General features: G+C 50.8%; 2 protein-coding genes across 5 annotated transcripts in view; one reads left to right on the top strand and one right to left on the bottom strand.

Moving 5' to 3' along the window:
- The window catches only part of ZNHIT3 (zinc finger, HIT-type containing 3), a 13846-nt gene extending 9220 nt beyond the window's left edge, over window positions 1–4626 (top strand). For 3 of the 4 annotated variants that reach the window (XM_011990230.1, XM_011990231.1, XM_011990229.1), the window contains one exon: window positions 2024–2618. In XM_011990230.1, the coding sequence (XP_011845620.1) occupies window positions 2024–2205 (182 nt within the window). In that variant the 3' untranslated portion in view covers window positions 2206–2618. Of the gene's footprint in view, window positions 1–2023; window positions 2619–4406 lie in introns of those variants that run through there. The other variant, XM_011990228.1, reaches the window with a different exon arrangement.
- MYO19 (myosin XIX) overlaps window positions 2435–23670 on the bottom strand; it is a 54194-nt gene continuing 32958 nt past the window's right edge. Inside the window, exons 8-27 of the mRNA XM_011990232.1 lie at window positions 23495–23627; window positions 22748–22817; window positions 22081–22183; window positions 21264–21360; window positions 21048–21124; window positions 18781–18871; window positions 18163–18334; window positions 16485–16558; window positions 15240–15361; window positions 14836–14949; window positions 14398–14574; window positions 13890–14042; window positions 12731–12838; window positions 11117–11187; window positions 10265–10368; window positions 8280–8446; window positions 8041–8170; window positions 6163–6248; window positions 5354–5650; window positions 2435–3211 (exon numbers count right to left, since the gene is read on the bottom strand). Of these exons, the coding sequence (XP_011845622.1) occupies window positions 3083–3211; window positions 5354–5650; window positions 6163–6248; window positions 8041–8170; window positions 8280–8446; window positions 10265–10368; window positions 11117–11187; window positions 12731–12838; window positions 13890–14042; window positions 14398–14574; window positions 14836–14949; window positions 15240–15361; window positions 16485–16558; window positions 18163–18334; window positions 18781–18871; window positions 21048–21124; window positions 21264–21360; window positions 22081–22183; window positions 22748–22817; window positions 23495–23627 (2475 nt within the window). The 3' untranslated portion in view covers window positions 2435–3082. The remainder of the gene's footprint in view (window positions 3212–5353; window positions 5651–6162; window positions 6249–8040; window positions 8171–8279; window positions 8447–10264; window positions 10369–11116; window positions 11188–12730; window positions 12839–13889; window positions 14043–14397; window positions 14575–14835; window positions 14950–15239; window positions 15362–16484; window positions 16559–18162; window positions 18335–18780; window positions 18872–21047; window positions 21125–21263; window positions 21361–22080; window positions 22184–22747; window positions 22818–23494; window positions 23628–23670) is intronic.

Raw genomic sequence — 23670 nt, 5'->3', positions numbered from 1 at the left:
GCCCACAGCTGCTGGTCTCCCTCCATGAATCTGGCTGGGGCTGTCAGTTCATCTGAGCTCAGCCCAGGCAGGAGGCTTTCTTTGTCCTAGATCATCTCGCTGTTGCTGGGGGTTCAGAGCTCATAGCAGTAGTGGGCTGTCGACCTATCCGTCCAGCCATCTAAATGTTCTTTAATACCTCCTGGGTGTCATGCACCATGCCAGGCTCTGAAAGCAGCCCCTCTGGTGCCACCAAAGAGGTATTGAACATTCACTCCAAAGGCATGGCCCATTTTTGCCCTTTGAGAAATTTCCAGGTTGGGTTCAGGCAATGCCAGCAGTTTCTGCCCATGCTGAAAGCACAGGAGATTCTGCTTGACTGTTTTTTACAGAGCATCCAGTTAATTGGCCCATCACAGGGTTGGAGCCAAGTAGAGGTGGGGATGGGTAATAAGTTATTAGACAGCCAGGGTCTAAGCCTAAAGACCACAGGACCACATATACAAGTAAGGATGTGAACACTAGGGTGCATTTGTTAAAATCACCAATTCTTTCACTTAGCCTCCCTCTTCTAAAAAAGGAGTGTTAGTATAGTCACAGACTCCGGAGAAGAGGATTTTTGTCTGTACCTGCTTGAATACCCCTATCACTATTACATGTGTGTGCATACATTTTTATCCTATTGAAGTAGTTGTTAAAATCTGGTGCCCAGGCCTCCTTTTTAGTCATGAGCCGCTGACTGTTTTGTATTCCTTAGATGATGATGACTCTATAGCTGATTTTCTCAATAGTGATGAGGAAGAAGACAGAGTTTCTTTGCAGAATTTAAAGAATTTAGGTAAGTCTGTGCTGTGCTTGTTTGTCAGTAGTTGAGATACATTTACTGTGTTATAAGGATTGTGATTTTTTTTTAAAGTTATTAAATCCTTGAATAAGTATGGCATGCAGGGCCCTTACTATCTAGCAACATAATTCTGTAAACATAAGGGTGTCACACCTCCCAGCCTGCCCACACCATTCCTTCTGCCTGGAATCCTGCTGGTCTTGCAGGTTGGCAAAATTTTGCTCCTCCTTCAAGGCTTGTTTCAAGTTTGCTTTGCTCAGCTAAACTTTTCTTGACCTTTTGTGTCTCTTTCAGAATTAGGCACTTTTTTGGTTTCCCATAGCAACTTGGACTTACTAGTAATAAATCACTGTTACATTTTATGGTAATTTATCTCTCACATACCGATTTGTACAGCAGGGACCTGTATTCCCAGATCCCCAGTGCTCAGTTCACAGTCCAGCCTTTAACTCAAAGGGGTTATCACATGATTTGATTTAAGGGGAAACAGGTATTGCCATTTTTGTAGCACTGCTTATTCAGTCCTTAAAACATTGTTACATGTGTATGGTGTGTTAATTTCATTCTTCCCATGTCACAGAATCATGTTAAAAGGTTATGCTTTGCACTTAGTCTCATGGTTATGATCAGACTGAGTTTGGAGCTGAGCTAGTAATAGGTGTGAACAATTTTATAGACTGTAAAGTACCATGCAGGTATTATTGTTGGTTCCCTGCTACTGGTCCTGCTGCATGCCGAATCACATGCCTAGACATCAGAGTATTTCGTATAGCTGTCTTCACCACTGGCAACTTGTATAGCTAGAAGGAAATCATGCCAGCAGCTTAATGCTACTATTAGCTTTTTGATTGTGCTGATAAAGCATTTTTTTCTTAGCTGAAGTGGCACGAAGTTACAATATTTACAAAGATACCAAGAACTAGTATCTGTTACTGCATTTAATGTGGAAATAGTTTGATATGCTGATCTCGCCTTTCATTTTATAGAGGTGGTATCTCGCCATGTTGCCCAGGCTGGTCTTGAACTTCTGAGCTCAAGCGATCTTGCCCACCTTGACCTCCCTATTTGCTGGTATTACAGACAGGAGCCACCACGCCTGGCTGACAGTTTTATTACACTTGAAATATTTATTCACTTTTCAGCCATCTCCATGTTTTCCCACTTGAACTCAGATTGGCTTTTTTTCTTGTTAATTTTTAGGGGAATCTGCAACATTAAGAAGCTTATTGCTCAATCCACACCTCAGGCAGTTGATGGTCAACCTCGATCAGGGGGAAGACAAAGCAAAGCTCATGAGAGCCTACATGCAAGAGCCCTTGTTTGTGGAGTTTGCGGACTGCTGTTTAGGAATTGTGGAGCCATCCCAGAATGAGGATTCTTAAGATGGATTATTGTGCTGCTTGCTCAAACGTGTGCTTGACTCCCAGAACCTGCCTGCTCCCTCTCTCAGGAGACCAGCTAGTGTGGGGGGCCCCAGGCAGAAGAGGTTTCCAGGATGCAGACTAGGTTATACAGGCCTTTACCAGCATTGATGTGGCTCATGTTTCAGGCAGACGTGGGGCCCTTAAGGTGGCAAGTCCTTTATGGAGAAAAAACTTGACATTCAGATGGTTGTTTTTAAATGTTTTACTTTTGGTACAGTTGATAGACATAAATGGTATCAAGCTTTACACTTCATATGGAGTTAAACTTGGTCAGTGTTACTAAATAAAATCAGGATGTGATTCTACTGTACATTGCATTATTCATAATTGTTTGAAATTACATTAAATAAATCAACTTATTAAATACTAAAGTTTTGTTCCTTTTTAAAGGAAATAACCACAAAATTTCCCCCAGCCCAAATTCCAGCGCCAATTTTAGGCCAACTTTGGTTGTTTTCTTCCAAAAGTGCTTATGTGGAACTGGGGTCCCCACTGTAGTGACAGTCAGTCATGACTGCTGCTGGAATGTGAATGCATGATCTGTGAAGGTAGTGAAACGTGGCCCTGATGTTTCGTAACCCTGGTTTGCTAACTACCAGCCCTGACACCATCTGTGCTTGATGTAGCCTGGAGCCCCAGGCCCACTGATGCACTGGGCATGGGGCCCTGGCTTGAAGGCTGGAGCCGTTACTGTTGTTCATGTGCATTTGGAGCACTGTGGGAACAGTCTGGCAGCTGTGTGCTGATTAAATGTCTTTGGCAAGGCAGCTGGCAGGAAAAGGCCTTGTGGAACAAAGGCACCAAGGATCACCCAGCCCAGTGAAGGCAGAAGAGGTCACATGTGGATCAACCTGTGTCTTTCCAGCAGAATCTGATTAAAGCCTGTAACGCTGTAGGGCGAAGGTTCAGGGCAGATGTCAGCATAGCGCAGTGGAGACTTTCTGCAGTGAAACTTTATCGATCCCTAGAGGGGAGAGAGAGCTGCAGCTTTAGCCCCAGTTCCTGGGAATGCCAAAGCCTAACAGAACCCCACACAGCAGATGCTAGAAATGCAAGGAGGTATGGACAAGTACTAGTAATTGGGGGCCACAGCAGGATTAAAATAGCGTTACATCCACTCAGTGTGAGACAGATGAGGAAACCCTAGGAGGCGCTCCCTAAGAGGAATGTCTGTCACATTCCTATGACTGCTTAAAGCCGGAAGAACAAAACATTTACCCGTCTGTTTAGCAGGCCTGTGTGTTTTCATGGGAGATTTCATTCAGATTAAGGCCTATAGTAATTCCTCTGAATGGAAATTCGGCGTTTCCTTCTGCCTTGTCATTTCACTTACTCCTTGCTGTGACTCCATGCAGTAGGTTGAGTATTAGCCCATTTTATAGACAGACTCCGAGAAAATGTGTCTTAGCCAAGATCATCCAGTGAATGGGGCAGAACCAGGACCCAGACCCTGGAGTTCTACCTCCCAGTGCAACACACTTTTTCACCTTTCCTTGGCCACTTTATTTCTATGAGGCCTGGCTTACTGGGGTGACTCACAAAGCCCTGAGTGACACTGACTTCCTGAGTGTGCTGGCTGACTTTTCCCTGGATGCAAACAGCTGGGCACGGTGGCTCACACCTGCAATCCCAGCACTTTGGGAGGGCAAGGCAGGCAGACTGCTTGAAGTCAGGAGTTCGAGACCAGCCTGGCCAATATGGCGAAACCCTGTCTCTATTAAAAACACAAAAAAAATACAGCCAGGTGTGGTGGCACATGCCCTGTAGTCCCAGCTATTCGGGATGCTGAGGCAGGAGAATCACTTAAACCCACTGCACTCCATCCTGGGCAACAGAGAGACTCCATCTCAAAAAATTACCATGAAAAAAGACCCACAGAGAACTTGGACCACTGACCCTGCCTGTCATTTCCTCAGCTAGAAAAGGAGAAAAACCAAGCAATACAGTTAGAGGAAAACATGGTGCCAAATCCAGTGCCATTTGAGGTAACCAATTGATCACAACCGAAGTTGTGATGTGGGACTAACTAGATTATTTGCTCTCAAGTCTTGGGTAGTTTCTTTTTTGCTACGTCTCATGAATTTTTCCTCTTTTCTGTAACTGACCTATTATTACCCTAAGTCACTTTTTTTTTTTTTACACGGACTCTTGTCCGACAGGCTGCAGTGCAGTGGCGCAATCTTGGCTCACTGCAATCTCTGCCTCCCAGGTTCAAGCAATTCTCATGCCTCAGCTTCCCGAGTAGCTGGGACTACAGGCGCCTGCCACTACACCCAAATAATTTTCGTATTTTTAGTAGAGACAGGGTTTCGCCATGTTGGCCAGGCTGGCCTTGAACTCCTGACCTCAGGTGATCCACCTGCCTCGGCTTCCCAAAGTGCTGAGATTACAGGTGTGAGCCACCACTCCAGGCCCTAAGCCGAACTTTAACCACCTCCTGTTCCTGACTCATCTAGAGCCTTGGTTCTCACAGTGTGGTTCGTGGAGCATCAGCATCAGCTGGGAGCTTGCTAGAAACGCAACACTGCATTTGGAAATGGGACTAAGAGAAGATTTAGTGATGCTGAAATAATTAGAAGCACTTTTTAGAAAGATAAAGGGCTCTGGAAGATTCCCAGTTATACCAAAGTAAATAATCCAAACCTGCAATTGGTTGGGACGTGTAGGCCTCTGGTTTACCCAGTAGGGTTAGGGAGGGATCTTTTTTTTTTTTTTGAGACGGAGTCTTGCTCTGTCGCCCAGGCTGGAGTGCAGTGGCTGGTTCTCTGCTCACTGCAAGCTCCGCCTCCCGGGTTTACGCCATTCTCCTTCCTCAGCCTCCCGAGTAGCTGGGACTACAGGCGCCTGCCACCTCGCCCAGCTAGGTTTTTTGTATTTTTTAGTAGAGACGGGGTTTCACCGTGTTAGCCAGGATGGTCTCGATCTCCTGACCTTGTGATCCGCCCGTCTCAGCCTCCCAAAGTGCTGGGATTATAGGCTTGAGCCACCGCGCCCGGCCAGGGACGGATCTTGTCCCAGCCTCAGTCCCACTCCCACTGTGAACTTGTAGGCTTTGGTCCTGCTGTTCTCAGGAACAAAACTGTCATGGCCATCACATACAACGTACCTGAGGCAGTGCTCGGATGGATGTGACACCAGCCTGGTCTTGTTGTGCTGTCTGGACAGAGTAGCTACTGGGGCTGCCCCTGGGGAGCTGGAGGCAGGCCCAGACCACTAATTTCCTCTGAAAGCTGCTTACACCCATTGCTGTATTGGCCAGGACCAGTCCCAGGGGCCAGAGGCGGATTATTGCCTCCAGGAACCTTGTCTGCAGCGGCGAGGTCCTCAAGGAACAGGGAGCTTGAGAGAAGTGTTTTTCTTCCACACCATCCAGTTCTTTAGCAGCAAGGTAGGCCATTCTGATCTTAAAAAGCAAACATCCCTTTATAGCTTTAGATTTATCTAGCCCTCTTAGCAGAAAATGGAAATCAAAACTATCTTTAACAAATCATGTTAACAAGGTGAACTGAAGGCACCTGGTTGTGAACAGCTGGCTGCCCTGAACCAAACTGGTTCCATATGGCACAAGTCTATACACCCCAGGCAACTGTGCTTAGGCCTTACATATGCTACTTGAAAACAAAAAAATAGCCCATTGAGATATAACTGATATGCCATAAAACCCAGTCTTCTAAAGTGTACATTCCAGAGTTTGGTATATTCCCAGAGTTGTTTACACCACTCTTTACCTTCATAACCACCCTGCAGGGTAGGTGTTACTGTGCCCACCGCATACACAAGGAATATGAGGCTCACATGTGAACAACCTGCCCAAGGCCACCTGCATTACAGTGGCAGAGCCAGCATTCCCACTTGGGTCCATCTGGTCCCTAAAACTGATCCACTGCCCACCCCGACTTCTTGGGTCTTACTTACTCTCCACTTCTGCCACGCGTGCTTGATGACTGTGGCAGCTGCATGTAGCCTCTGGATGTGTTTCCGAGTTAACCAGGAACGAATGGCTAAGAGGTTCGCCCAGAAACAGGAGAGATAATAAAGGAGCCGTTAGAGCTGTCAGTGACCTGGCTGCAGCAGCACCACAGTTGCTGTCAAACTTTCAAATATGTATTTTTTTTTTCAATAAATGACTACCTTGTGCTACAGATAACGTTCTGAAGTCAGTACATAAGGCAAAATTGGCTTTTAAACATTCCTTACACTGCCCACACACTTGGATACACCTACACAATACAGTGAAGGGGCACTGGGGAGCCTAGACTGGCTGAGGGCCCAGCAGTCACTTCCCATCTCAGGCTTGGTCCAGGTCAGCAGCCAGGGAATGGGAGGGGTCTGGATTGTCTGTGCCTTTAAAAATTGGCTTTTTTTTTTCTTTTTTTAAATCCTCAGTTGAATTTGGTCGCTTTATGCATCCCTGATCTCACATCACCATATACCCAAACACTGATACAATTAATAGATGGTGGTAATTTTTATTCCCTTCTCTACAATTTCAGCATATTCTTTTTGTTTTGTTTTTTCTTTTTTTTTTTGAGACAGGGTCTTGCCCAGGCTGGAGTGCAGTGGCACGAACAGCTTATTGTAGCCTCAGTAAGGCCGTAGCTTCAATCTTCCAGGCTCAAGCGATCCTCTTGCCCCAGCCTCTAGAGTAACTGGGACCAGGGCACGTGCCACCAGGCACAGTTAATTGTTATTTTATTTTTTTTGAGACAGAGTCTTGCTCTGTCACCCAGGCTGGAGTGCAATGGTGCAATCTCAGCTCACTGCAACCTCTGCCTCCTGGGGTGAGGTGATTCTTCTGCCTCAGCCTCCTGAGTAGCTAGGATTACAGGTGTGTACTACCACACATGGCTAATTTTTGTATTTTTAGTAGATACAGGGTTTTGCCATGTTGGCCAGGCTGGTCTCAAACTCCTGACCTCAAATGATCTGCCTGCCTTGGACTGCCAAAGTGCTGGGATTACAGGTGTGAGCCTCCACGTCCAGCCATTTTTTTTTTTTTTTTGGTAGAGATGAGGCCTCCCCATGTTGCCCAGGCTGGTCTCAAATTCCTGGGCTCAAGTGATACTCCCACTTCAGCCTCCCAAAGTGCTGGGATTACAAGAGCGAACTATTATGCCCAGCTTCCTTATACAATTTTTTAATGCCTACACACACAGAAACACACCTTACAAGGATGGCATCACCCTAAATATGTAGTTTGGCATCTAGGTATGAATATCATTTTGGAAGTGGTTCTCCATTAAATTTATAATAGTCTTCAAAAACACTTAGCTGCATCATAGGGACAGTCCAGTCCCTCATTTGGCTATGACATCACCAGTTAGATATTTGGGTTCTTTCTAACACTTTTCCTTTTCAAAATAAGACCACTATGAACATGGTGGTTAATACATATTTTCATTTGATGAACTCCTTTTGGTTTTTACCTTCTCCTTAAATTCATTTAAGCCCTAGAGCCCAGCAGGTAATGGTTTGAGTTGTCATAAAGGAAAAAAAAAGTTGGCCTAAACAGCTGTCAGGGTCTGAGAAAGAGGAATTAAAGACGACGTTTAGCCTCCACTTCTTCCAGAGTACCTTTGTTTATGGAGTGACTTGGTTTCCATTGAACTGGAGAGACATTATGGGTGAGAGGGATAGGGAATCTGAATCCCAGCACACCACAGGGACGTGCCATCCATCTCTTCAGGCTGGGACACAGCTTCAGGAGATGGGGACTTGATGAGCCATGTTTCAAAGGAAACCAACATCCTGTGGAGTCTGTGTGCAGTGCTGACAGGTGACCTGCCCACCTACCTGCCTGGATGAGCATGGCGGCTCGCCGCTGCCGCGCCTGCTCTCGGTGCCGGTGTCGCCTCCAGCCACCCTGGATGCAGCGGGCACACTGCTCCAGCACCTGGGCACGCCCGCATTCCAGAAGCTCCAGCTGGGAGAAAAGGCATCCACTGAGGGCAGCCTCTTCTCTCCCTGCCCCATCCTGCTGAGGAGAGCACACAGCTGGCCTCTGTAACCTCCTCATCCCCAAACCAGCTCACCATGGAATCAGTAATGAACACCTTGGTCCTGCCACAGTGCATGGGGGCTGGCATGGCCTCAGCCGAGTCACCAGGTGTGGCTGCTGCCTGAGTTAGGACCGGCAGAGTGTGGAGAATGTCCTGGATGAGAGGTTCAAGCATGGCTTCCTCGCTGTGTGGACACCATTCTGGGGGAGGGAGATGGCCCTGTCAGTGCTGTGGCCTGAAGAAACTGGCTTTGGCCTCCCTAGCACTCTACAGTCTCTTTCCTGCTGTTCTTGGCTCTAGCCATTTTTTCCTTGTTCTTTTGGAGGAAGCCACCAACAGCCCCTCTATTGTCTCTCAGGGCACTGGCTGTTCCGTGGAGCCTTGGAATACCCACTTGCGCCTGTGTGTCCTGGGATGTCCTACAACCTCTACTGCCGTGAGTCCCTTTGGGCAGGCTGGCAAAGGGTACCTGACACCTGGAAGGGTGACTCCTTCCAAGCTTGGATTCCCAGGCTGCTCAGCCAGCATTTGTTTCCAAGGCCACAAATGCATATCCTGAGGGCCAAACAGGGCAGCTAGGCCACTTCCACAGCCCCAACCCCTCACTCCCCACCATGTACGGGAAAAGGGAGATGCACTCCCAGCCCTTAGTTTGGGAATCTTCAATCGCAAAGAAAAAGAATAAATTAAAAAATAAATTTTAAAAAATCCCAGCCCTGAAAAGGTCCCGCGTCCCACTGCCTGCCCTCCCGCAGCTCGCAGGGCTTACTCCTGGAGAGGGAGGATTTACCTGAGGACTCTGACCACCTTAGCTGCCCAGTGCCTCTCTGGAGACAGAGGCTGCCAAAGGAGACACCACAGATGAGAAACAGCAGCAAAATCAACCGGGGGCCAGAAGGGCTTTGGGCAAGAGACATGGAACAGGACAGCATGGAGAGGGAGAAGAAAGGAGAAAGGGTGAAAGGAAAGTGAAAACTGCCCAGGAGGGGAGGAAACAAAGAGGATTGCCCCCGTGGCTGTGAGAGGCCCAGGGTAAGGCTGGGTGGGAGGGGCAGTGGTGCTGGGCTGGGGTCCTGCCGAGGCGGGGCCCCCCGACAGCCTGTCCTTGGCCTGTTCTCCCTCTGCCTGTGTCTGGGTCCCATGGCTCCCACAGCCTCAGTTTTATCTGCATGCTAACAACCCCCATATGAGGGCCTCCAGCTCTTTCCCTCGAGACTAAAGCCTGCCCAAGTGCCTTGCAGACTTCTGCACTGGACAAGTCACCCACGCCCAGGCTCTTGAGCCTCCCTGAACCTCTCTTCCTCTTGCTTTTCCCTACTGCCCAGGCTAAGTTAATTTACTCTTTTCCTCTCCCTCTACGTCTAGTCAAGCCCCTACCAAGACTGACCAGTTTCTTCGAACAAACATTTCCCGACTGTGCCCACATTTCTTGTTTCTCTCTACTGGGGCAACTTTGCAGCCTCACTCCCACGGCCCTCCATGGCACCCCCAGAGTGGGCTCCAGAAAGTGTGAGGCTGATAGAGTCATTTGCTCCCTCCCCTGCAGTGCCTGCTCACGTGCCCAGAGAATAAAGTCCAGATTCCTTGATGGAGCCCTACCTGCCACTCCAGCCTCACCTGCCCCAGTTCTCTGCCTCAGTGAACCAGCAACACAGATCGGGCGGAATTCCTCATACCCACACTGCTGCCTCAAGCCTCCGGGCTTTTGTTCAGATTACATCTGTCATGTGGACCACCCATCACCTGGCTAATCCAATTTATTCCCAGATACTGCCTCCTCCAGGAAGCCTTCCCCAATTCACAACTCCCCAGCACCACCCAAAGCATCCTGCTCATAGCTCTGCCTTTCCACTTTCCATACTATTTGTCTTTTTTGAATCTGTTTCCCCCACTGAACCAAAACCAGTGCTGTGTTTTATTCACCAGTAAGCCCCAGCCCCTAGCCCTGAGACAGGGCACAGGGTAGATGCTCAGTAAACTGTGGTTGCACAAATGACTAACACATGGGTCCCACTCACCAGGGAGCCCTTTGGCAGGATATGGGCTGTGGGGGCCAGAGGATGTGTGAGGACGAAGCCTTCTCAGTAACTTGTATCGTTCTACAAAGTTTTGGTGAGAGATCCTGGAAGCCAAAGCAGGCAGAAGGAGAGAATTACTTCATCTGTGAGCCAAGTACATGGCTCAGGGCTAAACGGAAGTTATTCTATTTAATCTGCTCAACAAAACAGCACGGTGCTGCCCTCCCTGAGTATCCCCCACTGAATGTGAATGTGGTTTTGGAGCGATTTCTAGGATCACTTGGTCGGAAGCCCATAAAGACTATTTAAAATGGGCTCTCCCTGCTGCCTTGGTCTACCAACACAAAGCATCTCTTGTGTTAGTAGGGGATCTGTGGGCTGCCTCCCTCCAAAGGGGCTGACAGGCCTCTCCCCAAACAACTGGACCACTCCTATGATGCAGACATGCTTGGCCACATCTCCCCTCTGACCTCTCCGACCCCACAGTCTCCTCTGCTTTCCCAAGATCTCCCTGCTACCCATCAAGGCAACAACACTTCTCAAACAGCTGATGGCATCTGATATCTGCACTTCCTCCCAATTGCTTGTCAGCCCTCCTGAGTCTGGCTTCTGTCCCCAACATTGTACCAATGTGGCTTTCGTCACAGTCATCAGCGGGTACAAAATAGTGCACAATAAGTGAATGGATAAACGAATGGATGCTGCTCCCTACTTCCCGGTTGACTTCTACAGACCAGCCTCTTTCTCTTCATCTTCACATCTCACTTTGGGTTGTGCAGGCTCTTGCCCCATGAGAGTCCCGAGCGCCACTCTGCACTGGCCCTGCACTGTGCCGTGATCGAGCCCACTCACCGGATGGGGAAGCCAGCAGCACTGATATGGATGGTCTCCACGAGGCCACAGGCCTCCAGCTGGCTCAGGACCTGCAAGGGTGGGGAGACAGGGTAGGCACCTGCAGCACGGGGCCAGCAGGCCAGAAATGCCATTCCTCTCAGCCCTTCTTAGGCCCTGGCCAGTGCCGAGCTGCAGGCTCTCCCAAGGCTTGGCTAATCGAGGGACCTTGAAAACAAATCTCCCTGCAAGGAAGGGTCCTGGTGGTCCCAAGTCCCCCTCATCCAATGTGTGGCTTCTGATACAACTGAGGCAAGTGCTGTCCTGTCTCTGTCTCACCCTGCCCTCAGTCACTACTACACAGCCCAGCCCAGGCAAATTTCCAGTTTGGATTGTTTTCATTGTTTGCAGGCATTAGAGGGTGGTTCACAGCTGAGAGGCAGGGAAGATTATACTATAAAGATTCTTCGCCAGGCGCGGTGGCTCAAGCCTTTGGGAGGCCGAGACGGGCGGATCACGAGGTCAGGAGATCGAGACCATCCTGACTAACCTGGTGAAACCCCGTCTCTACTAAAAAATACAAAAAACTAGCCGGACGAGGTGGCAGGCGCCTGTAGTCCCAGCTACTCGGGAGGCTGAGGCAGGAGAATGGCGTCAACCCGGGGAGGTGGAGCTTGCAGTGAGCTAAGATCCGGCCACTGCACTCCAGCCTGGGCGACAGAGCGAGACTCCATCTCAAAAAAAAAAAAAAAAAAAAAAGATTCTTCTGTGACCTGAACCCAGGTCTTTACCACAGAGCTAAGCTGTCCTGGCTACAAACCCAAAGGCCACATCTACCAGGCCACACCTTCAGCAGGCCCCAGCATTCACCCCTTATCCACATCCCTCAGAACCTAGAACCCCAAGAAAAGGGCAGTTGCTGGCTAGAATGCTTTTGTTAGATTAGAAAAAACTGATACCGACTGAGTGCAGTGGCTCACGCCTGTAATCCTAGCACTCTGGGAGGCTGAGGCAGGCAAATGACCTGAGGTCAGGAGTTCGAGACCAGCCTGACTAACATGGTGAAACCCCATCTCTACTAAAAAGACAAAATTTAGCTGGGTGTGGTGATGTGTACCTGTAATCCCAGCTATTTGGGAGACCGAGGCAGGAGAATCACTTGAACTCGGGAGGTGGAAGTTGCAGTGAGCTGAGACTGTACCACTGCACTCCAGCCTAGGTGACAGAGTGAGGCTCGGTCTCAAAAAAACAAAAAAAAAAAAAGAAAAAGAAAAAAACGATACTTCCAGTGAGAAACAGTTACACTGTATGGGGACTGTATGGTGATGCAGACTTTCAGCTTATCACAAGAGACACCCATTCCTCTACGCAGCTTCAGTCTCTCATCAGGGTACAAGGCTCGAAGAACAAGATGCACTGGAACTTGCCTCCTGGCTAGGCTACCATGCACAGACTACACAACCATACATGCTTGCCCTGCCACAGCAAGGGATATGGGTCCTCTCTCATGTCAGGCCTGGCTGGAGGGACCACCTTTGTTCACTCCATTTGGAGCAGATGTTCTGCCCTGCATCTCTCCAGGGCCTTGGCCAGATGGGGCTTGGTGCAAAGCAGCTTTGGCCTGGTGTTAATTACCTCCTCTTGGACGAAGGTCTGTGCCTGGCCCTGGCTGTTGGGCTTGATGCAGCGAATGTAATGGGGCGTGGTGCTGTGTAGGACCTGCAGAAGCTGCTCCAGTGAGGCCTGTAGATGAGAGACCATGGGGTTAGGTAGGGAGAGGGGCTGCCCAGGGCCATCACCTGGGCTCTGGTTAGTAACTACATCAAATGCCTCCAGTGGGCCTGGAACTTTCAGGATCCTGAGACCAGGAATCTCCTGTGCAGGGATGACTGTTGCAGGCTCTCAATGAGCGGGCTCAAAGCACATTCCTCTCCCGACTTCCCATGCTCCTCACCTCTGTCTTCAGGGACCCTTCTAAACCTGTGACCCTCCCTGACTGGTCTCCCTGAATCCAATCTCCTCCTCCTTCCCCTCCCCGCTTCTCCCCAGAGCAATCTTCTTAGGAAAGAACGATCTCAAAACTCCCTGCCATTCATTCAGCAACAACTGTTATCATTCAGCTCATCCTGTGTGCTGCAGGCTGTGCCACAGGCTGCCTGCTGCCATGTCAGAGCTCAGTCCAATGGGCCACACATGTTGGATGAACACCCTTGGGGGTGTGTCTGAGGCTGGGTAGGAAGGTGCTAATCAAACCTGGTTTTCTGTGTGTCTCCTCAAGGAGGTGGTGATAGAGCTAAAGTCTGAAGGATGAGAAGGACTAAACTAGGAAAAGGGGCGTGGAGGATGGGAGTGAGGTGGAGCTGATGGGGCAGTGGTCAAGAGTATCCCAGGAAGGTGGGGTGGTACATGCAAGGGCTGAGGAGCGGTAGAAAGCAGACAATGTGAGAAAAGTGAGCGAGGGTAGGGTTAGAGCAGGAAGCTAGATAGCTGGGGATGAGCCAGGTCAAAGAAGCTCATGTAGCTGATCCTCTGCTCATGAGCACCCCACTGGCAGAGGGTGAGAGGCTGCATAGTGCCCCCATGGGCCCCTAGGCTTCCCATCATATACCTGATAGCCTATTTGTCTACTGTTTCTGTCTTCCACACTGAAGTATAAACTCCAGGGAACTGGGACCACATCTACTTGACTTGTCACTGCTCCCCAGCAAACAGCACCGATCCTGGCAGGTGCTCAATAAATATTCGTGAGACTGCAGAGTGAAGCAAGCACCTCCCATCAGCACATTAGACCCACCTTGAACTTGGATACCACGGTCAACACAGGGTTCCTGCTCTGGCCAGAGGGTTCCTCCTGGGTCTTCTCTTTGGGGTTAGTAGGAAACAGCCCCATGAGCAGGGGGTCCTGGGATTGCTGCAGGAGCCTGGTCAGCTCAGGTGGGACAGGGTCCTGTTGAGAAATGGCAAGAGCAGCAGGTGAGGGCAGGTGGAGCTTCTGCCCAGAGCCATCCACTGCCCACCCAAGCCGCAGATGACAGGGCTTCCAGGTAGGACAGGGCCCAAGTCCAAGAGAAGGTCCCCGGGATGACCAGAGACCTGGAGACCCAGTCTAACAAGGGTGATCTCCAGGCAGGTCATGCTTGATTAGTGGAGACCTCAGGCAGGTGGGCCCAAGATGGTGATTCTGGATTCTGGGAGGAGGTTCAGGAGAGAAAGGACTCACGATGGGAAACTACTATGTCTGCATAGCAAAGACCCAGCATCTCGTTTCTCACAGGCCCCACAGGGCACGGCCCAGCCCGTACCTTGTTTTTCTCCACCAGGCCTGCTGTGTGGTACCGCACAGGCCCCGCATAATGCACCACAATGAAGCTGGGCTCTCGGCTGAGCTTATTGTGGCCCAGGCAGGGGCTACCTGCTAGGGCAGTCTCAATGCGTGTCTGGAGCTGGGCTGCGCTGCTTGGTCTATTAAGGCGGCATTCCTGTGGGATGGGAACAAGGGGTCAGCCACCAAAACGACAGTGTCTCACCACAACCCTCACTGTCCCCACCCTGTGGCCCCCATGACAGCAGACATCACACAGGCATCATAGTGTCCCTACCAGGGAGGAAATATAGCAGTTAGCAGATCTATTTGGCAAACTGGGAGGAGAGAGGCACAGAGAGAAAACAGGATAATCACGAAGGCTCCAGAAAACCCAAAGGCCAACTCTGGTGCTTGGCTCATTAGCTGACCTCCCCACCTCATTTATGAGGGAGCAGATGCTGATGGGGCTCCCCTCAATGAGATCCAAACAGGCCTGGTTATCCTCGTAGTTGACAAATGACCACTCCAGGCCCTCAACTGCATATTCCTCCTAAAGAACAAGGTGGGATGGGGTGGGAGAAGGCAGCTGTGGTCTGATGTCCTGAGGAGCCACCCACGGCTGGCCTCGGTACCACAGCATATTCCAGAACAGCATCAAATAAACAAAAGTATATCAAAACATTACATTGTACTCCATATGTGCAATTATTATTAATCAGTTAAAAATAAAATAAGAAGGAACAAAAGGCTTCTAATCAGAACCTGGACTGGGGCTGGAAGGTCAGGAAGGGATTGAGGATCCAAAAGAAGGACCTGCCCCCTGCTCACCCCATCCCTCACCTGCTGGGCCCTTAGGTAGTGAGCCACAAAGTGCTGCTGCAGCTTCTCATTGGCGTAGTTGATGCACAACTGTTCCAGACTGTTGTCAGGAAATGACTCAAATCCATACACATCCAGCAGGCCTGGGAGGATGGCAGAGAACCCATGGGGCCACTGCAAGGAGCAGATGGCGGATAGGGGACCAAGGAACCCAGGGTGCCTGGGCCCCTGCCAATGCCTTATACTTGGCAGCCTGGGCATGAGGCTGAGTGAGCATGACATCCGTGGTGGGCAGAACATACCTTCCCCATGCTCTACCCAAGGTGGCTCCCATCTCCACCCCATTCCCCTGTAGAACTCAGAGCAGGCAGGAAACCCAAATGAAGTGTGAAGACAGCCCAGAGCATTGGGCCCATTTTTGAGTCTGAATTTTCTGGTTCTGATAGGCACCTCCTGTGAGGAAACCAGGTTCCAGGCAACATTTTGTGTTAAATCTAGTTTGGAGGGCATTGGTCTCACCAGCCAATTTGGTGCCTAGAATTCCACCATTCCAAGAGCAAACTGCACTGGTACCGTTAAGCTTTATTTCGTCCTATAACTGACTGTCCCACCTAGAGTTGTAACTGTGTTGACCTCCCTCAGTCATGTCCTCTAAGTCCCTTCTTTTTTTTTCCCCTGAGATAGGGTCTTGCTCTGTTGCCCAGGCTGGAGTACAGTGGTGTCATCACAGCTCACAGACGCCTTAAACTCTTAGGCTAAAGTGATCCTCCCACCTCGGTCTCCTGAGTAGCTGGGACAAGCATGTAGCAACATGCCTGGCTAACTCTTCTGAGATGGGGTCTTTCTATATTGCCCAGGCTGGTCTCCAACTTCTGGCCTCCAGTGATCCTCCTGCTTTGGCCTCCCAAAATGTTGGGATTACAGATGTGAGCCACTGTGCCAGCCTCCAAAGTCCCTCTAATTCAGCTCTTTCCTCCATCCCCCACTACTCTCCTGCAATTAGAGCTGGGTCTCTGGGGAGAAAAAGGGCTCTTTCAGATAAGGCACTGTTGAGCCTGTCTGGAGAGTTATGGACTACGCAGATGCAGGTGCAGGAGAGCAGAGATCTTGCCCTATGCTGGCAGGCAGATGCAAGAGGAGACATGGGTACAAAAAAGGGAAAGGAGCTGCCCAGAGTCACACAGTGGATCCAGTGCTCCTGCCTCTCCATCCAGAGCTTTATTGCTCTTTTTCTGGAGTGCTCCCAGCACAGTGAGCCCTTGCTACCTATGAAAGTGGTCCATGAGTCGGTGTCTGCACAGATGCTGCTGTTGATCACTGATACCAGCCAGTCAAACAGCCTGTTGGGGGAAGAGAGTGGACTCTGGTGAGAGAGGGTCTGGCTGAGTCAAGGGGTGGTAAAATTGCTCCCCCAGTCAGGGTGCTACAACCTGGAGGGCCCTTGTATTCTGAGCCTGACAGGTCAGAGGCCAAATCTTCTCCTCTTGCTTCCAGCCCATCACGTCTTGACCTACTACAGATGAAGGCTATGGGCATGCATGTTCCCAGGTACACACAAACCTGGCATGTCCTTCTGGGAAGATTGAGCACAGGACAAGCTCAACTCCTAGGCTGGGTAGGGAATGGGTCTACATCAGTCACATGGTTCGAGACCCAGTTAGTATCTTGGGAAGGGGCAGATGGGCCTGGGTGTGGTTTGTAAATAACTGAGTTCATTGAACACCCCTGCAAAACTCTACCTGTGGAGCCCAGAGCTCAAGGCCCCACCATAGCCCCCGATGCAGTTCTGCACGAGTGGGCCCCCAGTCCTGAGGTCAACAATGGCATCCTCCACTCTAGAACCGGCCCCAGCCCAGAAAAGATGAGGCTACCACACAAGATGCTGACACGTACAACACTATACAGGGGTTTCTTCCTCACAATTTTACTTAAAGTAATTGCTCTGCAACTTTTTTCACTTCAGTAAATAAACTGACTCTTTTTGCAACAGGGGCTGTGCAAACGTCTTGTGGTCAGAAGCTCACTCTATCTGTGTTCATCACACTTTATCTGCTCATCTTATAGTGACTTGTAGGCAAAGACTTTAAAAGTCTTTGACCTCAAATTGTGACCTGAAATTAGCTTTGAGGCAGTGGTAACTAGTCTCTTGCTGAAATGGATTTAATCTGGCCCCAGGTGCCCTGGGCCATTTTCAACTCAGACGATCTTGTTCCCCCAGCAGAGCTTCTCAGGCTCTTGGCTCTTTGTGGCATTTACGAAAGCAGGGGACCCTCTCCTCAGAAAGGTGCCCAAGGTCTCACGTGCATATGCACACACATATACCCATTCTGGCTCATCTCAGAGGATTATAGGCCCCTGAAACCCTTAGAAGGCCTGCTGAAGAATCTCAGAACTCAAAGTGAGAAATTATCCTTAACCACATGGCCAGAGGGTGGAGGTACCCATGTAACCTACCAGAAAAGGGCAGGACCCCACCTCCACCACTATGCTACAGGCTGTGGGATGAGCTTCTGGCTTTACCACAATCTATCAAACTCCTAGGTGATGTACAACGGCACAGGGAGAGACAGAGAGGCCCATTCATCCAAGGATCTGAAGATGGAACTGCGAAAGTTCTAGATCACCTTTGGGGCCTGCTTTGCCAGCAGAGGGTTGAGGCTTTCTTCACCTTTCTGAGGCTAAAGCAGGCTCCTGAACTTTAATAATGAGCTGAATCCTGGTCAGGAATGTAGCAACTTTCCCACTCAGAAAGAGGCCACAGGCGCTGCTTGGGGAATACCTGGGAGCCGTGCCCTGCTGTGTCCAGGGGTTTGAGGAGCAGGGAGAGGAACCAGTCTGTCTTATTCCCCACCCTGGGCCTGTGCCTATTGCCTGATGTTGTCTGGCCCAACCCTGGACAGGAAGAGCACCTGTTGGGAGGGCAGAGGCCAGAGTAACTGCTCACCGCGCGTAGATTAGTTTGGCCAGGCAGTCTCTGCGGGTGTCACACTCGGCTCGGGGGCAGGGCTTCCGGAACACCTGCTGCTGCCTTCCTGCCCTGATGGTTCTAATCTGCACCGTCTCCAGCAGCACGTCCTCCGGGAGCCCCAGCAGCAACGATGCCGTCCTGACAGAGCCTGGGAGGGGCGAATCCTCTTTAGGCAAATCACTCTCCATCCAGTCCTCTTCATGAGGCACTGTGAAGTCATCACAGCGGGACCATGACTTGCCCAGCTGGACAGAAGAAACCTAAGTTCTGATCAGTGAAGTGACTCACCAAAGGACTCCATAAGCGGCAGTCAGAACTCAAACCCAGCACTTCCATGTACCAGTCATGCTGCTGCGTACGGGACAAATCACTTTACAAACCTCTGACCCATTTCCTCATCTTTAAGATGGGGACAATACTGTCTGCCTCACCAGACAGGGTGAGGAGTAAATGATCCAGCGCCAGGCCCTACAGTGGGTGGCTTAAGCAAGGGCATCAGATTCCAATTTTCACCATCCGGCCTTGCACCCAACCCCAGCAATGCTGGCGACCTTCCAGAAAGGGCCTGCCCTATCCCACACCCTTGCCCCTCACACTTGGCATCATCCATTGGCTGGCAGGGCTGGGCTTCATCCTCGGAGGCAGCAAACTGGATATTGCCAAGGTGCAGCAGTCCAGCTAGGACCTGGGGGGAAGAAAAGGACGGTTGGGAGCAGGAGAGGGCGTGAGCTGGGCCTACTCTGGTAAGAGCCGTTCTGCTGAGTACAATCACAGCAGAAGGGCAGCTCCCGATCATGGCCCAAGTGTGCCCATCTCTGCCAGGCACAATTGTATACAAGTTACATGCATTGCCTCATTGCATCTTTTCAACAACCTGTAAGGTATGTGCTATGCCACTACCTGTGATAGAGATGAGACTGAGGACACATGCTTCCTGAGGGGAAAGGCGGGATGAGAATCCAGGCTGACTTCAGATGTCTCCTGGGGCAGCCCGTGGGCCCCCATGCCTGCCCACCCTCTACCTCTCTGACCCCTGCTCTCTAGGAATAGACTGGTGGCTGGGGGCAGGGCTGCTTCTGTGTGCCTGCTGGAGGCTTGTTTCTGCTTCCTTGAGCCCTTTCCCACTGCTAGGCTTCTGAGAGCCGAGCCTGCTGGAATAACTGTGACCTTAGTCTGTGTGTGATGGGTGGCCCTTTGCCTTTGCACTCAGCGTTCCAGACAGACAAGCCCCCAGGGGCTATAGACAGAAGCTCCCCTCATGCTGCCAACACCCAGCAACTTCAAAACCCTCAGACCCAGCTAGGCATGGTGGCTCATCCTTATAATCCCAGCACTTTGGGAGGCTGAAGCAGGTGGATCACTTGAAGTCAGAAGTTTAAGACCAGCCTGGCTAACACAGTGAAACCCCGTCTCTACTAAAAAATACAAAAATCTAGCTGGGTGAGGTGGCGGGCGCCTGTAGTCCCAGCTACACAGGAGGCTGAGGCAGGAGAATGGCCTGAACCTGGGAGGCGGAGCTTGCAGTGAGCTGAGATCCGGCCACTGCACTCCAGCCCGGTCGACAGAGTGAGACTCCGTCTCAAAAAAAAAAAAAAAAAAAGGCCAGCCTGGCCAATATGGTGAACCCCCATCTCTACTAAAAATACACACACACACACACACACGATTAGCTGGGTGTGGTGGCACATGCCTGTAATCCCAGCTACTTGGGAGGCTGAGGTAGGAGAATCACTTGAACCTGGGAGGAGGAGGTTGCAGTGAGCTGAGATTGTGCCACTGCACTCCAGCCTGGGCAACAAGAGCGAAACTCCATTTCAAAACAACAACAACAACAACAACAACAAAAAACCAACCTCAGACCTGACACAGGGACCCTACCCACCATTCCCGTATGGTCCCAGGCAGGGCTCCTCCGTGTGCTACTGGTCTTCCGGCCACAACTTGCTCCAGAAGACTGCCATGTCCACCAGGCAGAAGGGCTGTAGCAGAGGGTCATGCCACTCCCAAAGCACTCCTGCTCTGACTCCCAGTGTTGTCCACTTATCCTGGGCTTGTCCCCAGGTGCTGTCCTTTTGTGAAGCTCTTACCTGGCAGTGTCTGAGCAGCTCCCATCTGCAGGTAAGGGTCACTTTCCACTGCATTGCCACCTCCCTGCAGTAGCATCCCTGTCTTGACTGCCAGCCCATCCTATCTATCCCCTCCTGCTGCTCTAGAGGGTGAGGAAGATCAGAGGAGGCAGTCAGCTCTGTCAGCAAAGACAGAAGGGAGGCCCGCTTAAGTGCGGCTGAGAGGAGCCCAGCTCACTTGGGTCAGTCTCATGTACCAGAGGACGATGGGGCACAGGTAGGGGGAAGACAGAGAGAGTGGGAATTTGGAATTACTATGTCCGGTACTCTGTATCACCACTTAGTGGTATCTGACCTTGGGCACGTCACTTTACCTCTCTGGTTTTCTCAGGCATAAAGGGAAATAAACACACACAGGGGACTGTTGAAAAAACTAAGTGAGCAGAGAGGTGTGAACATGACTTGTAAGTTTTAATGTACTAGACAAGTGAGCGGTAGCACTAGTTCTCTCTTCTGATGATCCAGGACCTTGCTCTCTGCCCCCATGGATCACTTACTGCATTCTGTACTCTTAGCACTGTGTATGCATCACTGTTCCTTATTACCCGGCCACCCCACCACCTGGTCTCCAGCCTCAGCAGAACAGAGAGGTGGCTGATTCCTTGGAGGTAGCACAGAGGGGCCCAAAGTCCTAGATGCTCAGGGAAAGACCAACTCCAAGTCCAGGGAAGGGCTCTATGAAAGGGGCTGCCCATCATCTCTCCCAAACACAAATGGCGCGGCTTTTCTTCTGACCTTAAAGATGTTGTTCTGGGTAGGGGTGTCAATGCCCAAATGCAGCATGGCCTCTCTGGTCACCTCAAAACAATCCTCTGAAAAAGAATCCAAGTCACAGCCCACTGTCAGGGCCAGAGGTCAGCAGCAGCAGCAAGATGTGAGGGAGGCAGGCTCTGTACAGAGTGGGTGCGTGATGCTGGGCCAGCGCATGGTGCTGGATGGGGCTCCCCTTACCTTCTAAGCTCCTCTCTGGGTTGGGCAGCCAGGAGAAGGCAGCTCCCTCAGGGAGGTGCCACTGGAGCCTCTCGTCCTCACTGGCTCCTTTGCAAATCTGTGGAGAAGGGTAGGTGGGAGGCTGGGTAGAGGGTCTGAGAAAAGCCCAGACCTGCATAAGCATGGGATTGGGATGAGAGGAGTGAGAGATGGTAGCAACATCACAAGGCTCAGAGGTCCCTGCAGAGAGCCCAGGGCAGGTACGGGGGCAAAAGATGCCGTCAACATAGTCCTGGATGTCTCCAACCTGATGCAAAAGAACCCTACTCTGGGGAAACCTGCAGTCTGATGAAGAAAGGACACCTCCTGCCCAGGGAGCCCCTTGTCTTGACTCGGGAGGCATACTTATCACCTAAGCATGCTCCGATTCTGAGAGTAAGGGAGACATCTTATCCATGCCTTGCAGGACTCCCAGTCTGATGGAAAAGGCACAACTCTAGGGAAGCCCTTATTCTGTTAGAGACAGATGCCGTTATAGGAGAGCCCTTAGAATGATAAGGGTGACACAGCTTCCACCCTAGAGATACAGTCCCAGCCTCAAGGACCTTCTGGTCTGATGGAGAGGTAAAACATGCCCCCAGGCCACAACTGTGCTGGGAGTCAAGGCACAGTGTGAGGCAGAAGTGTTGCACATCAAGTCTGCAGAAGAAAGTGGTGGCTCCATCAAAAGCTAGGTGAAGGAGCTAGGCATGGAGCATTCTGGGGGCTGGGGGGTTGAAAGACACGGACCCATCCCTGCCCTGCATCTGGGGGGCTGTGGGCTCCACTTTGCACAAACCTGATAGAAGATGTGGAAGTTCCTCTCACTGGAAGCCTGGCAGGCCACTCGAGTTTTCTCTAGGAGGTAGGTCTGGACTGCGGCTCCAGTCATCTGCTGAGCCCTGGGGCACACACAGGCCAGAGCTCGTTAGTTGCCCATTTATTCCATAGCCATGTCTGGCAATTTGGGTGTGCCAGATTGCCTGCCACCTGGCAAATCCCCTCCAAGCTCTTCCACTTAGCCAATGGGTATTGAGGGGTGGGGAAAACTCAGAATGTCCTTGGGTGTCCTGGAATATTCCCCTGCATCAAGCTCAGGTTGGCAGGGCCAAGGTCTCTGCACATCACTTTGCTCTACCCCAAGACAGGAGTCGAAGTCCCAGCTTCAAGCTCAGGGATATGGTCCAAAGAGGTGGCAATTTAGCTAGAAGTCTCTGAGCAAGAGTAGAAGCCAGGAGGAACCCAGGCCTGAATAAGCGCACTGCCCCAGGGTATCCCAGAGGGAAAGGAGCTATAGTTCTCCAGGTGCAAAGATCACCCTCAGAACTCACACCTGAGGTAAAGGGCAATCACCTGGAGGAGCAGGGTTTTTGCCCATATGGGTGGCCCAGGCCAGATACCACCCCAGCCACTTTCAACCGCCTCAATCCCATCCTCCCACTAGCCAGGGTGACAGCAGCTATTACCTGTTCAGCTGGAGCTGGATGAACTTTCCAAAGCGACTGCTGTTGTTATTCCTCAGTGTACATGCGTTCCCTACAGATCACACCAATGTTTATTTCACTCCCCTGGGTTTGCAGAGTCCTCATAAGCCAAAGTGGCTGCAGGTCTCTAGAGGTCATGTTCCTGTGCTCAAGTCACCTAAAGGCCCCTTTGTTGGTTTTCATGTCATAGGGGACAGCACTAGAAAATGGGCCCTCATGCTTTAGCAAGTGGGAGTCAGGGGAGTCAGAAGAACTTTCTGGCAAGAAATTGGAATGAGCACGCCTAGGCAGTCAGGGACTGTCTTCATTGAAGGGAAAGGTCAAAAACAATCAGCTGTCACTACTGACTTTAGATAGGAAGGCAATCTGGGTTCCAGTGCCAACACAAACACTAATCGCCTTGTATCCCATGACAAGTGCCCTTCTTTGAACCATGAGGAAACTGGATAGAAAGATAGAATTTGGACGAGCTAAGCCACCAGGTCTTCTCCAGCACGACTGTTATGTGTGCCTAGGCTGGAGCGAGGAAGAGGACTGAATGACATCACCTCTGCTAGAATGATGCCGAGGAGTACCAGGGAGTAGGCTGGGGATCTGAGGCAGTGAAGGATACACTCATCCTCCAACCCCACCCAAGAGAGGATCTCAAAGCACTGCCCCTCTCCCTGGAAGGCGGAAAACCCCAGAGGAAATGGGACTGAGATACTGTGCAAAGGAGCCTGAGCTCACCAAAAGCCTCCATGACAGGGTTGGAGTTCAGGATCCTCTGTTCTATCCTCTCTGCAATCTTGTGGGTCTCCCAAGATGCGGGTGAGGCGGCCACCACAGCATAGAACTTCATTAGGCAGCGAGACGTCCATGTCTGTGGCAGAAACAGCCCTGTGGGACCTGTATCTATGTTCCTG

Source organism: Mandrillus leucophaeus, unplaced genomic scaffold (assembly GCF_000951045.1).
Source record: "Mandrillus leucophaeus isolate KB7577 unplaced genomic scaffold, Mleu.le_1.0 Scaffold374, whole genome shotgun sequence".
Classification (NCBI taxonomy): domain Eukaryota; kingdom Metazoa; phylum Chordata; class Mammalia; order Primates; family Cercopithecidae; genus Mandrillus; species Mandrillus leucophaeus.
This window is presented reverse-complemented; position numbering and strand designations above follow the sequence as displayed.